Source organism: Homarus americanus, unplaced genomic scaffold (genome assembly GCF_018991925.1).
Source record: "Homarus americanus isolate GMGI-L3 unplaced genomic scaffold, GMGI_Hamer_2.0 scaffold367, whole genome shotgun sequence".
In the NCBI taxonomy this organism is placed as follows: Eukaryota; Metazoa; Arthropoda; class Malacostraca; order Decapoda; family Nephropidae; genus Homarus; species Homarus americanus.
The window spans coordinates 4,342,619-4,356,981 of record NW_024743709.1 but is presented as its reverse complement, the minus strand read 5'-3'; the positions used below and the strand labels follow the sequence as shown (position 1 = coordinate 4,356,981).

At 44.1% G+C, this 14,363-nt stretch overlaps 1 protein-coding gene across 4 annotated transcripts in view; it reads left to right on the top strand.

Annotated features, from left to right (window-relative positions):
- Window positions 1-13,235, top strand: part of LOC121877406 (sodium/potassium-transporting ATPase subunit beta-like) — a 43,559-nt gene extending 30,324 nt beyond the window's left edge. For 3 of the 4 annotated variants that reach the window (XM_042383156.1, XM_042383157.1, XM_042383154.1), the window contains 5 exons: window positions 4,988-5,160; window positions 6,484-6,597; window positions 7,035-7,173; window positions 8,270-8,399; window positions 11,117-13,235. In XM_042383156.1, coding sequence (XP_042239090.1) covers window positions 4,988-5,160; window positions 6,484-6,597; window positions 7,035-7,173; window positions 8,270-8,373 — 530 coding nt within the window. In that variant the 3' untranslated portion in view covers window positions 8,374-8,399; window positions 11,117-13,235. Of the gene's footprint in view, window positions 1-4,987; window positions 5,161-6,483; window positions 6,598-7,034; window positions 7,174-8,269; window positions 8,407-11,116 lie in introns of those variants that run through there. The other variant, XM_042383155.1, reaches the window with a different exon arrangement.
- The last annotated feature ends 1,128 nt before the right edge of the window (window positions 13,236-14,363 follow it).

The window sequence follows — 14,363 nt, the reverse complement described above, 5'->3', positions numbered from 1 at the left end:
ATATGCTATTAATCATAAACATTGTACAGTGGTCCCTCGATTAACAAACAGTTCAATTAGTGAAATTTCGGTTAATGAATTAGCTCCCATAAGGATAATCAGTTCCATTAACGAACAAAACTTCGATTAACGTCAGCCTTACGAAACACGCTTTGTTGTGCGCATCAGCTGACCGGCTAGTCCGCCAATACAATAATTGGTTCTATGTTTACATTCGTTTCCAGTGGAATAAATATCAAGACAGTTGTGCTCTTGAATAATTTTGCATTTTTTATATTAAAATTATTGGTCATTCTGAAATTTAGCTAACATACTGTATGTATTGTATATACAGTACAGGGAACAGTTTTTGTGTGCCCTTCAGCTGATCGAATCGCCCACGCTTTCTCAGTTTAACTTTGTTTACAGCGGAGTGAACATCGAGTTTGTTGGTCTCTTGAATATTTTTGCATTTTTACATTAAAATTATTGGTCATTCTGAAATTTAGTTAACATATTGATAATATACAGTGCAGAAATTATTATGAAACATGAAGAAGGCATTAGAACCAATGCATTCTGTAAAGAATATGGCATGTCATCATCGACTGCCTCTACAATCAGCTGTTTGATAGGTAAACAAAGCTGCCGAGAATATGACATACACACCTCAAAGTAAGTTAAAATACAGTATTCTATGTTTTTATTTATTATTGTACAGGTATACTGTATAGTACAGTACTGTATTTTGTTTGTATTTATTGTTTTGTTAATTCTATTACTGTGTACAGTACTTTATATGTATACTTTTTCTGTGAGTTGGAACCAATTACCCAATATCCCATTAAAATAATAAATTCAGTTAACGAAATTTTTGGTTAACAACCGACTTTGCTTTGCTCTCGCCAAACGCTGAAATTACCAGAGGCAGCACAGAGAAACCAGGAGTTTTACACCATATGATTCAATGGGATCTTGCCAGTAAACCAAAGGTGAACTCGCCATATCATCTTAAGTTGTAGTAGAATGAAACTTTATGAAATGAATGGTAACAAAAACAAATCACATTTTCGCTTGGTTGGCGAGTTCGTCCTTGCATTACTCAACACCTCATAATACTTACCCTTCTGAAAATACCCCCTTGCTCCTCCTCTCCCCCCCTCCTCCTCCTCCTCTCCCCCCTCCCTCCCTCCTCCTCTCCCCCCTCCTCCTCCTCCTCCCTCCTCCCCTCTCCCCTCCTCCTCTCCTCCCCTCCCCCCTCCTCCTCCTCCCTCCTCCCCCTCCTCCTCCTCCTCCTCTCCCCCCCTCCTCCTCCCTCCTCCTCTCCCCCTCCTCCCTCCCCCTCCCTCCTCCTCTCCCCCCTCCTCCCCTCTCCCCCTCTCCCCTCTTCCCCCCCTTCCCCTCTCCCCTTCCTCCCCTCTCTCCCTCCTCCCTCTCCCCCTCCTCCCCTCTCCCCTTCCTCCCTCTCCCCTCCTCCCCTCTCCCCTCCTCTCCTCTCCCCCTCTCTCCTCTCCCCCCTCCTCCTCTCTCCCCCCTCCTCCTCCCTCTCCCCCTCCTCCTCCTCTTCCCCCCCCTCCTCCTCTCTCCCCCCCTCTTCTCCCCTCTCCCCCCTCTCCTCTCTCCCCTCTCCTCCCCTCCCTCCCCACGCTCCTCCTCCTCTCCCCTCCTCCTCCTCCCCTCTCCTCCTCCCCTCCTCCCTCTCCCCTCCTCCTCCTCCTCCTCCTCCTCTCCTCCTCCTCTCTCCCCCTCCTCCTCCTCCTCTCCCCTCCTCCTCCTCCTCTCCCCCCCCTCCTCCTCCCCTCTTCCCCTCCTCTCCTCTCCCCTCCTCCTCCCTCCCCTCTCCCCCCCTCCTCCCTCTCCTCTCCCTCCCTCTCCTCTCTCCCCCTCCTCCTCCCCTCCTCTCCCCTCTCTCCTCTCCCCCCCTCCTCCCCCCTCCTCCCCCTCCCTCCTCCCTCCCTCTCCCCCCTCTCTCCCTCCCCTCTCTCCCCCTCTCCTCCCTCTCCCCCTCTCCCTCTCCCCTCCCCTCTCCCCTCCTCTCCCCTCCTCCTCTCCCCTCCTTCTCCTCCCTCCTCTCACCTCCTCCTCTCCCCCCCTCCTCCTCCTCTCCCCCTCTCCCCTCCCTCTCCCCCCTCTCTCCCCCTCCCTCCTCCTCCCTCCCCTCCCTCCTCCTCCTCCTCTCCCCTCCTCCTCTCCCCCTCCCCCCTCCCCTCTCTCCCCCTCCCCCCTCCCCTCCCCTCTCCCCCGGCTCCCCTCCTCCTCCCCCTCTCCTCCTCCCCCTCCTCCCCTCCCTCTTCCTCCTCCCCTCTTCCTCTCCCCCCCTCCTCCTCTCCCCCTCCTCTCCTCCCCCTCCTCCTCTCCCCCTCCTCCTCCCTCCTCCCTCTCCCCTCCCTCCTCCTCCTCCCCTCCCCCTCCTCTCCCCTCCTCCTCCTCTCCCCCTCCTCCTCCTCCTCCACCCCCTCCTCCCTCCTCCTCCTCCTCCTCCTCCTCTTCCCCCCTCCTCCCTCCTCTCCTCCCCCCCTCCTCCCTCTCCCCTCCTCCCCCTCTTCCCCCTCTCCCTCCCTCACCCCTCCCTCCCTCCCCCCCTCCCTCTCCCTCTCCCCTCCCTCCTCCTCCTCCTCCCTCCTCCTCCTCCTCCCTCCTCCCCTCTCTCCCCCCCTCTCCCTCCTCCCCTCCTCCTCCCTACTCCCCCCCTCCTCCCTCCTCTCCCCCTCCCTCCTCCCCTCCTCCCCTCCCCTCCCCCCCCTCCTCCCCCCTCTTCCTCCTCCCTCCTCTCTCCCCTCCCCCTCTTCCCTCCCTCCTCCTTCTCCCCTCCTCCCTCTCCCCTCCCCTGCTCCTCTTCCTTCTCCTCTCCCTTCTCTCCCCTCCTCTTCCTCCTCCTCTTCCCTCTCCCCCTCCCCTCCTCCTCTCCCCCTCCCCTCCCTCTCCCTCCCCTCCCCTCCTCACCCCTCCTCCTCCTCCTCCCTCTCCCCCTCCTCCTCCTCCTCCTCCTCCCCCCTCCCCTCCTCTCCTCCTCTTCCTCCTCTTCCTCCTCTCCCCTCCTCTTCCTCCCTCCCCTCCCCTCCTCTTCTCTCTCCCCCTCCTCCTCCCCCTCTCCTCCTCCCCTCCCCCTCTCCCTCCTCCCCTCCCCTCCCTCCTCCCCTCTCCTCCTCCCCTCTCCCCTCCTCCCCTCTCCCCTCCTCCCCTCTCCCTCCTCCCCCCTCTCCCCTCCTCCCCTCCCCCTCCTCCCCTCCCCCTCCCCTCCCTCCCCTCCCCCTCCTCTCTCCCCTCCCTCTCCCCCCTCCTCCTCTCCCTCCTCTCTCCCCCTCCTCCCTCCCCCCTCTCCCCTCCCTCCTCCCCTCCCCTCTCCCCTCCCTCCCCCTCCCCCCCTCCCTCCCTCCCCCCTCTCCCCCTCCCCTCCCTCCCCCTCCTCCCTCTCCCCTCTCCCCCTCTCCCCTCCTCCCCTCTCCCTCCCTCTCCCCTCCCCCTCCTCCCCTCCCCCCTCCTCCTCCCTCCCCCCCTCCCTCTCCCCCTCCCTCTCCCCCCTCTCCCCCTCTCCCTCTCCCCCCCTCTCTCCCTCTCCTCTCCCCCTCCCCTCTCCCCCCTCCCCTCTCCCCCCCTCCCCCTCTCCCCTCCCTCTCTCTCCCCCTCCCTCCTCCTCCTCTCCTCCTCCTCTCCTCTACCTCTCCTCCTCTCCCCTCCCCCTCCTCCTCTCCCCTCCTCCCTCCCCCTCCCCCTCCTCCTCCTCCCCCTCCTCCTCCTCTCCCCTCCTCCTCTCCCCCTCCCCTCTCCCTCCCCTCCCCCTCCTCCCCCTCCCCTCCTCTCCCCCCTCCTCTCCCCCCCTCCTCTCTCCCCCCCTCCTCCTCCTCTCTCCCCCCCTCCTCCTCTCCCCCTCCTCTCCCCTCCCTCCTCTCCCCTCCTCTCTCCCCTCCCTCCCTCCCCTCCTCTCCTCCTCTCCCCTCCTCCCCTCCTCACCCCCCCTCCCTCCCACCCCCCTCCTCCCCTTCTCCTCCTATCCCCCTCCCCCTCCTCCCTATCCTCCCCTCTCCTGTCCCCTCCTCCTGTCCCCTTCCCTCCCCCCTTACCCGCCTCCTATGGGGCACGTCAGCACCTACTTAGTGTTATATGTGTTGTTCTTCTCTGGGCTGTAAGCTATGGTCTGATAAACAATCATTACAGCAACATGCATTACCATCTCTCATAGGCCACTGCTGGCTGCCATGATTGTTATATTTTGAGTTACTGTACATATGCTGTATATATAAATAAACTATAATCTTGTATTGTACTCACTGATGGATGGAGGTGGTGGAGGGTAGTGGAGCGGAGGAGGAGGAGGGTGGCGAGTGGCTCCTCCCTGTTTAAAACCTCCAATTTTGTAGCAAGGCTAATGGTCTTGCATTGCTTCTTCACAACACTAGCACTTGATGGGTGCTTGGAAGCCATTTCAAATTGTTAGAGTACAGTATTAAGATCAAAAACACTTAAACACGCATGAACGCTGTGGAAGCCTAACAAAGACTGGCCTGGCGTTGCTGTGACGTTCCGCGAGTGAGAGGTAGCATGCCGAGAGAGGGTGATCCGCCGTAAAAGTAGTCTGTGACGGTGCAAAACGACATTGTACTGAGTCATCGGGACGTTAAGCGAATTTTCGCTGTCTAAAGGTTAGTGACGTAGTATCAAAACAACGTTAAGCGGGTCGACGTTGTACGAGGACTTACCATATATGTATTTACCCTTACTGTTGATTAATGTAATTTAGTCTAAAAACTAGCAACAATGGTGGTTGACACTTAAGGTTGTGCAAAAAGCAACATTAAGTGACTAAGCATACCGGTATTTAAAATTTTTACTTCACATAATCTGTAGTATCGTACTCCATTGGCTGAACTACATTATTGTTAAACTAATACTGTATACAAATAGCAGTTGATAATAATACAACTACTGTACAGTAAATGATGTGATGAGATCATTGAGAGAAGTATACACAATTTATCATAATTCGGTTTTTGTTTTATTCCTTTGACAGACTATAATGCTACCAAAGCTGATACACAGGTGATTGCATGTCCTCCAGGAGTTGAACCAAATGCTACACAAGTCTGCATCTTGCAAAAAGTTATACTGGGACATGAATGTATACCAGAAATGGTTTGGAACTACAACACAACATCTCCTTGCATTATATTGTCTTATAATGGGGTCAGTACAATATTTTCCAGTACAGTACATTATTTGTAATTAATGGTTGAGTTGGTTAGTGCATAATAATTGTGCATGCCTGTGTACAGTGGGGTATGCTATAACGAACGGATCCTACTACGAATATTCCTATAACGAACGGTTTTACCTATAAAATTGAGATTGCTATAACGAACGAAACTCCTACAACGAACATTATTTAGAAACTAAAATTCTTTTTTTTTCTTTTTTTTTTACTAATTTATTGTTTTTTTATTACAAGTATTAATGATGTTCTTTATTTCAGGGGTTTAGATGCTTATTTATGCACTTTTTTACAATTTTTACAATTTTATATTATATTTTTCAGTGTTAAGTGGTTGTATCTGGGGGCCTGGAACGAATTAATCCTATAACGAATGAATGCTATAACGAACAAGGTTCTAGAACCAATTAGATTCGTTATAGCATACCCCACTGTATAGGGATACTTTGGCCTAAGGTTTTGGTACTTTCTTAACATATTTGCATTAGAAGTGAGAATAAGTGGGACTGTTGGTGAGTAAAAAAAATACTTTTATTGGCTCTTGAAAATTCTTTGGTGACAAACTTCATGTATGTAATGGACAGTTGTTTAATAGACTCGATTGATGATCTGTTTTAAAGCCAGATATAGATTGTTGTTTAATTATTTGTATGCATTCTTTCTTTTATGTGGTCCACTAGCTAGTGCACCAAATGTTGCCCATTTTTGAGGGCAGCTCATAACTTAAAGTAATACAGTATTATTACCATTTACACAATATCCACTACAGTATTATCTACACTACATCCATGTTGAATACGGGCCTCAGTGGTAGGAGCTATGGTTATTGGTGGATGGCTGTGGTCTTGAGATATGTGTAATGATAAGTTGTAGGATGAATGAATGTTATTAATAGAACATGTTTGCCCAAGTTTCATGATAACAGGTACATAAATTATAAGTATTTTCCTTATGGAAAAGTCTCCTTTAATAAATGAAGTCTTCTAATTCGAATTACTGTCTTATTCCTTCAACAACATTTCTTCCCTTGTATTTATTGTCTGCCTCAACAATCAGAAGGACAGCTTGTTGTTTTCTTTGTCTCTTGTTCATACATACAATGACCATTTTCTGAAGAAAAAAAATGTTTCTTTATAAAAAATCGCCTCCCTGATAGCAATCAGGACACCATGCCATCAGGTGATTATGTATAACCCAAGTAAATGTGTAAAATGGTGGTGGTGATGAGAGGATATGTCTCAGGACATTAGTTTTCATTTTATATTATGACTTTCTAGATAGTTGTAAATATTTTTCAGAAAACTAAATTTGATCCTTATGATGACATTGAGAAACTACCCAGCCAGATGCCCAATACACTTCGAGACCTCATTAGAAGCATCACTTACGAAAATGGCGGTGTCATGAAAGAGGTAGGTTGGTGATGATGGCAAGAAGGGACATGTACTATGTCACCTCACCAGAGGAGAGTTGGGGGTGGGCCTGTTCTGCTGACTGTGTGGTGACAAAAAAAATCCTCCTTTATATGAAGGTGTTCTTCAATTTAGAAATGTTATAAGATGAACCAACTACTGTACTGCAACTGAACACTTTTTTAAATGAAGAATTGCTGTAAATAGGATTGTGAATTGAATTATGAAAGAAAGGACAAGTCAGTTATGGAATAAAATAACACTGGAATTCTTTGAATTTAAGATAAATAAATTACAGTATTTATGACTTGTAACATAGAAAAAGATTCATACAACCAAGGACAGTGAATCTATTGGAGATTTAGTTGTACAGTATGTTGCAGTTTTGAGCACATTTTAAAGTACAAGTACTATTGTATATGCTTCTTGTATTCTAGGTTATATGGGTGTCTTGCACACACTTTGGCATTCACTCTTACTACGGCCCTGGTTTCCCCAGTTCCTTCTTCTCCAACACAAACCTACCAGGCTATCGGAAACCTATAGTCGCATTCCAGCTGGTGCTTAAAGATCTTGGTGAGTATTTTTTTTTTTATATTGAATTCATTATAAAGTAGGGCCTTTAGGAATATTTATCACTTAAATATCTGCAACTAATTAAAAAAGATATGTATACAGTATTGGATTGGCTTGATATTTGACATGGTTGAATGTCAGTATCTGAAAATTATAAAATTTAATTTCAGTGTTGCTATTTCAGTTTTGGGCACATGTTCTCCTTTGGGGAGTTTATTGTATTGCCAAGTTGTGTTAAAAATTCTCTTTTGACCCATCCTGCTGATCGAGGCATCAGGATGTCCATTGGCAACTTGCACATTTCCATGCATTCTTATACAGTAATCCCTCAGGATGATGGACTAATTGGGAGTTAAACCATGTATGTCATAGCCGAAAATCCATTAAAACTGAATGTCGGATTATTCCTCATTGAGATGTAAACAATCCATTAACCAGAGGGAGAGGCCTCACCGGCTTCGAGTTAGAATGTGTTGCTCGAGCTGTAAACATCACCTTCACCTACCAATCCACAGTAGAACCTCATTTGTACCAATTAAAGGGGTTCAAAATACCAGATACAGTACTGTAAGGGGCGGACTTTTTCCTTACCTCATACTATTTCATATACTTGTTCTTTTTATTCTTCAATATATTTATATTTTTTATATTCTATCTTTTATATTGATCTTTTCTGGTGTACATAGTTTAATAATTTCATATTCAATGTCTTTATCTCTAGAATATCTTGTTCTGGATATATTCTAAACCATGCATTAGTCTAGGGAACCATGTCATTATTATTATAACACTTACGACGGGGTTAGAGACCCAAATCCAGGTCGTAAGTCGAAAATGCTTAAATAATACATATATTATCTAAAATGGGTGTCTCTTTTTCTTCTCAGCACCACAAAACTCTCACTTTTAAGCTTGTCAGCTATTTTAAAGGGAATTACAAACGAAAATTTTGTCTGTGTACTGACGTTGGGACTCGAAAATATGTAATTTGACAAAATTTTGGCACAGCTGAATATTTAAAAATAATTTGTTTGTATTCATTAGCATTTTACTTTATTTATCCTGCAAACATTAATACTGTACTTTTTCTTTACAGTTAACACCACAGTTGAAATTGATTGTAATATGTGGGCCAAGGGTATTGACGAGCAAAGCCCCGAAGCATCAGTCAAATTCACTGTAACCTTGGAGAAAAATTGAAAAGGGCCCAATATACTACAGCAGTTGTATGTTTTTTCTTGTATTCTTTCTCTTTGTTTTCCTATTCAGTAATAGCATATCTACAGGAGTAATAGTGAATTTTTTTTATAAATTCATCAAGCATTACATTGCAATTCGACTGTCTGGTAGTTCCCTTCAACCATACATCATTCTGTGGTTAATAGTATAGAAACTCACTCTTTTTTCTTGCTGTAACTTTATTTGTTATACTGTATATGTTTTAGTTGTCGCTTTGAATGGTTTAATACCATTACTGGTTTTAATGTGATAAGGTAACCAACCTGCTCTAGTCTGTTATGGCTGTAAAGAAAAAAGGATTTTTGTTTGACCATGGACACCAGGTACTATACGATTTTGTTCATTCCACCTTTTGTGTGCGTTTGTTTGTGCGTGTGCGTGCGTGCCAGTACCTCAATATATGCGAGTGCAACATGTGAATTTGACTATTCGCGAAACAACCTCAGAGGTTTTTATCTACTAAAATAACACAAAAATGTAAGGTGATTATTTTTCTCTCACTTGTGCCACCTCTATTGAATGATCTATCACAACGCCCAGATCTTTTTCCTTATCAACAGCATCCAGGAAAGTGCTAATAACACAATACAGTGGTCCCTTGGTTAACGAGCACAATCCGTTCTAGAAGGTTGCTCGTTAACCGAAACCATTGTTTCAATGGGTTTTTGGGTAATTGGTTCCAGCTCACCGAAAATTGCCTAAATTCAACAAAAAATGTAGAAAAGTACACTTACTTTGAGGTGTGTATGTAGAATGCTCCTGGACGATGATGATGATGATGATGGGAATTAGAATGGGGGTGGAGGAGAAGGGAACAGAGAAGGCATTAGGGTGGAAGAGAAGTCACCCCATGGCGCCATTTCACCCATAAAATTTTAGTTCTCTTGGTGTAATTCAAGATTATTTTCTTTAAATCAACACTGCACTGCATTATATATTGTCAAAATGTAAAATAAATTTCAAAACGACCAATAATTTGCTTGCAAACACAGAAAAAAGATTTTAGTTCAAGAGAGTCTCAAGCAAGATGTTACCTCCACTGAAAAGACACAAAGACCGATGCCTGTATGGTGTGTTGAGAGGCTGGATGGCACGCATAAAACTACAGTAGTTTCATTACCTTAAATTATGTTCAATAATTGTTAAAATGACTAAAAAAATTAATATTAAACTTTTAAAATTGTTGAATAGTATAAACTTCTTGATATTTGCTAAAGTGGTAAGGAATTTAAGCCCTAAAACCGATTACTGTATTGGCGGACTAATACTACAGCTGGTGGACCGCCAAATGCAAGCGAAAACATCTTCAGGTCGGCTCGTAAGAAACTCGTTAATCGAGGGATTGCTCGTTAACCGAAGTTAAGAATCTTATGGAAGGTAACTCGTTAACCGAGGCGCTCGTTAACCAAGGGATCACTGTACAGGGGTCCCCGACTTACGAACGAGGTCCCATAAGCCAATAATTAAAAAAATCCTACAAATACAGCTGGTTCATAGTATCTACGTGCGAGAACTAGTTTGCGTGGCATAGAGGGGAGGCACAGTGCATTGGGAGTGATGAGTTGCGCTCAGCCACATGCCTTGAGGGAGCGTTAGTATGCTTTATCTTCAGCGCCTTAACATGCGTGATCAAATGCAAACTTGTTTTTTTTGCTTAGTAGCACTCTTTTTTGGCCCTCATCATGGCTCCCAAAAGCAAACCTGATGCAAGTGATAGTAGTGCATCCAAGTAAAGGAAAACAATTACAATGGAAGTGAAGTTGATGTATTTAAACATTCTGGAAAAAGCAAAACACCCTCAGTGATTGGTAAAGCGTTGGGTTTTAGTCGGTCAACGGTCGAACAATTTTGAAAGACAAAGAAAATTCTTGAATATGTAAAAGGATCTACACCAATGCACTCAACTGTGATAACAAAACAAAAGTGGATTGTTAGTGATGAGAGTGGATGATTAAAATCAACGGTGTCTGCCTCTAAGTCTTGCCTTGATTCAGGAAAAAGCGAGAAGCTTGCGTGCTGACTTGAAGGCTAAATGTGGTGGTGAAAGTGATGGGAAATATTTTGTTGCTAGTAGGGGCTGGTTTAACTGGTTCATTGTAAGGGCAAATGGTGTTTGGAAAAAATACTGCCCACAGTTTGTCCATGATTTCAGGGGCTTTGAAAATGATTTTGGGGAAGTGACACACAGCATTAGTAGACCTTGAGAACCAACTCTAGCTTGATATTCATGAGGATGATGTCACACAGTTGCTTGAGTCTCGTGCTGAAGAATTGAGCAATGAGGATCTGATTAAACTGGAAAGCAAATTTTGTCAGAGGATGTAGAGGAAGCTGAAACTCCAGAACCAATGGGATTCATTACAAAAGAAATAGCAGATGGTGTCAGGCTTATTGAAGAAGGATTTTTTAAATTTTAGCAGCAAGATTCACCAAGATTCATACAGGTATTACTGAATATCTAATATCTATGATGCGACAGAGAGATGTATGACAAAAAGAATAGTTTCAGTTCAACCATCCCCAATAAAGCCTCTGTCACACATACAAATGCATATCTACATGCAAGCCAGTCCCAGGTTTCAATGTTGTATTCAAAGTGTAGGGTCTTGCATTTGTCTGTCTTTGTGTCTATTCATCTTCTCTTACCTAAACCCCTCAGGGTTCCATGTTGTGTGTTCTAATTAACTTTGTGTTTGTGTTTCAGGTTTGACAGATGGTTAACATAGCAAAAGGTCACCTAATCACCATCTAAATAAATGCATGCATATAGGGCAAGAATTTTTTTTTTTAAACTATGTTCATATGGATGAGAAAGCTTGTGCAAATGCATGTGTAGAACATCCTTCAGAGAGCTAAAGCATGTTCCTTCATTGTTATTAATGTGGATGATCCTGAGCCATCACCATTACCATCTGCATTTTTCTGCCAGCAAACATATGGTAAGGCTGTCAGGCTACATCCCTTCACAGCCTACGCAAAAAAGGAGACAGCTGTATGTAAATTAGCTTCTGGCATTGGCCTTTAAATTCAGAGTCCTACTGGTAGATCTTTTCAAAATAGGGTAGGACTCAGGGAAGAGAGGAAAACTACTGTGGAGAATTTCCGATTACAAGACAAAATCTCCAGATAACTACCGGTACCTTACAAAAAAAAAAAAATGTCAATACAGTCAAAATAGCTGGTGCAAAACAAAATGTGCCCAAATGAATAATAATGTTCAATTTGAACGAAGCACATGAACAAATTGCATAGTAACCACTGTTATGAAAAATTTGTAGCTATCGTTTCACAACTTTTTTGTATACACTATAGTAAAACCTCGATAAATCGAACTTTACTGTATCGGAATTTGCTTTTTTCAGAATCTTGCCTTTATAAATATAGTATCAGTGTGCCGCACCTCGCTACCTACACTTATTTACGTGAATGTTTTTTTGTGTAGTACGTGGTATCTTTAACAGGGATATTAGAGGGTTTTAAGAATTTAGTTAAAATTATGTAAGTACTGTACTGTACATATTTAAAGAAATGGGTAAAAATAAAAATCTTATGAGAAGAACAACACTTGCTCGCTGAATACTGTTCAGTGGTCTAATCAGATTTGTTGTTGGTCTGATGAGGGCTAAGACACTGTTTGTAAACAGGCTGGGGATTGCAGGGGAGGGGTTTTGGCGTGTCGGGGGTTGCCTCATTCATCAGGTTTATGTATTGATTCAGTATTATATTTTCGTATGATCAGTCTCTTATGGTGTGTGGATCATCATGATTGATATAACATCTAAAGTAATTGAGAAAAATACAATATGTAAGCTGCAATTTGACTTAAAAATAAAAGACTAAGCTGTATTTAAGGTAATACACTCAGGTTGCAATTGTGTGAGAGCTTTCAGCAAACCAGCATACAACAAGGTAACACTAATACATTGTGCAGTACTGTATATGATATGAAAATATCTTCCTAACGGTGTTATTTATTTCCATTGAATGATAAACATTGGCTCAATTTGGCTACTTGTTCACCTAGACAACTGATTAATGAATAACCCAGGGTATATGCAGATGCATAATACTGTACACTACAATATTATTAAGTGATGATAAATACACTACAGACATGTACTAATTTATTAAGTGCTGCAGATGGACTTTGTGGTAAGCATGAGTGGTGAAGGACCTAAGCCGATCAGTTGTTTGCCCTTTGTAAACAAAGAACTCATGTTGTTGAGTGTGGTATTCATTTTTCAAGAAAGTTGATTCTCTTATGATAATATTTTATCAACCTGGCACCAAATAAACCTTAATGATTGAGAATTATGGTGAAATTGCATAAAGACGTGTTAAAGGATGTTGGGGGAGGGAGCCACCCACCTGTGCTGCCACCCCCCTGCTGCTTCCACATCATTCATCTACCACATACAATATACCACCCTACAATTATTTTTTTCTAATTTTTAGCTTTAATGTACAGTACTGTATACAGTTTACTCTTTATTCATGAGACAAATTCTCTGGTTACGTACGTATAACATATTACAGTATTGTACAGCCATCTCTCGATTTACACTAGTTCCGTTCTTGAGAATGGCAGTGTAAATAAAAAACGTGTAAATAAATCTTAATTATCCTATAAGAAATAAAGGAAATGGCTGGGGTTAGGGGAAATGTTTGGTCATATACGCAGTGCCTTGTCAGAATGAAATGCTTTAATTACTCGGTAAATTTGGTCATTTACGCGGGCAGGGTGCATACAAGGTCGCCCAGTCATCAAAACATTACTGAGTTCTTCACCCGCCACCCACCACAGCCGGCCCAAGTCCGTGATAGTGAGGATATGGACTTTGAGGGGTTTGACAAAGAGATCCTGCAAGCCTCTGTGGTGGATAGTGATACAATTGATATAAGTGATACAGGTGAGAGCCAATAATCTGCCCTCTGCCTCGGAACCAACCTCCCATGCCTGTGTGCCCAGTCATCTTTTCTACTTACATAAGTGTTAAAAAACCTAATATTATTGATATTTCTCTTAATAATTAATTGTGTGTGCATACCCCTGGAAACACGCCGTTCCAGGCACAGGCAGTAGTTGTATTATGATTTTTAACTCATAATTTTGGGCATGTAAACAACTTCATTTTTATTTTTCATATGCTTACATGCACACAATCCTACATAAATGTGCAAGAAGCAATAATGATTATCGTAAGGTCAAAAACATATAGGTAATAAACATTTGTTCCATGCAATGGGACTTATCATTGAGTGGGATAGACCTACATAATTTGCTTCATTTTTTATGCACACAATCTTTCATACAGAATGTACAGTCCCTTTACAGAAATGGGATTTTCGACCCTACAAACTATTGCTTCATGCTCCCTAGGCTTTGGAATCGAGATGTAAATAGGTGTAGGAAGACAATGGAATTAACCCTTAAGGCCCGGGGGACGTTCCCCTGTGTTCACCATAACAACCCTGGGTGACATTCCTCTACGTCCACCATAGTGACTATGGGTGACATTCCCCTAAACCCACCGTAGTGACACTGGGTGACATTCCCCTATGTCCACCATAGTGACACTGGGTGACATTCCCCTATGTCCACCATAGTGACACTGGGTGACATTCCCCTATGTCCACCATAGCGACTCTGGGTGACATTCCCCTATGTCCACCATAGCGACGCTGGGTGACATTCCCCTATGTCCACCATAACGCCGGGTGACGTTTCTCTACATCTACCATAGCAATGTCGTGTGACGTTCGTCTACATCCACCATAGCGATGCCGGGTGACGTTCCTCTACATCCACCATAGCGACCCCGGGTGATGCTGTACCTCGTTAATGTCACGGAATAGTTTGAATATGCAGGCGAGACAAATTACTTTGTATAGAATATTTATTTACTTGGTAACTCAACTAGCATGTAATCTTTGTCTAAAATCTGGTGGTC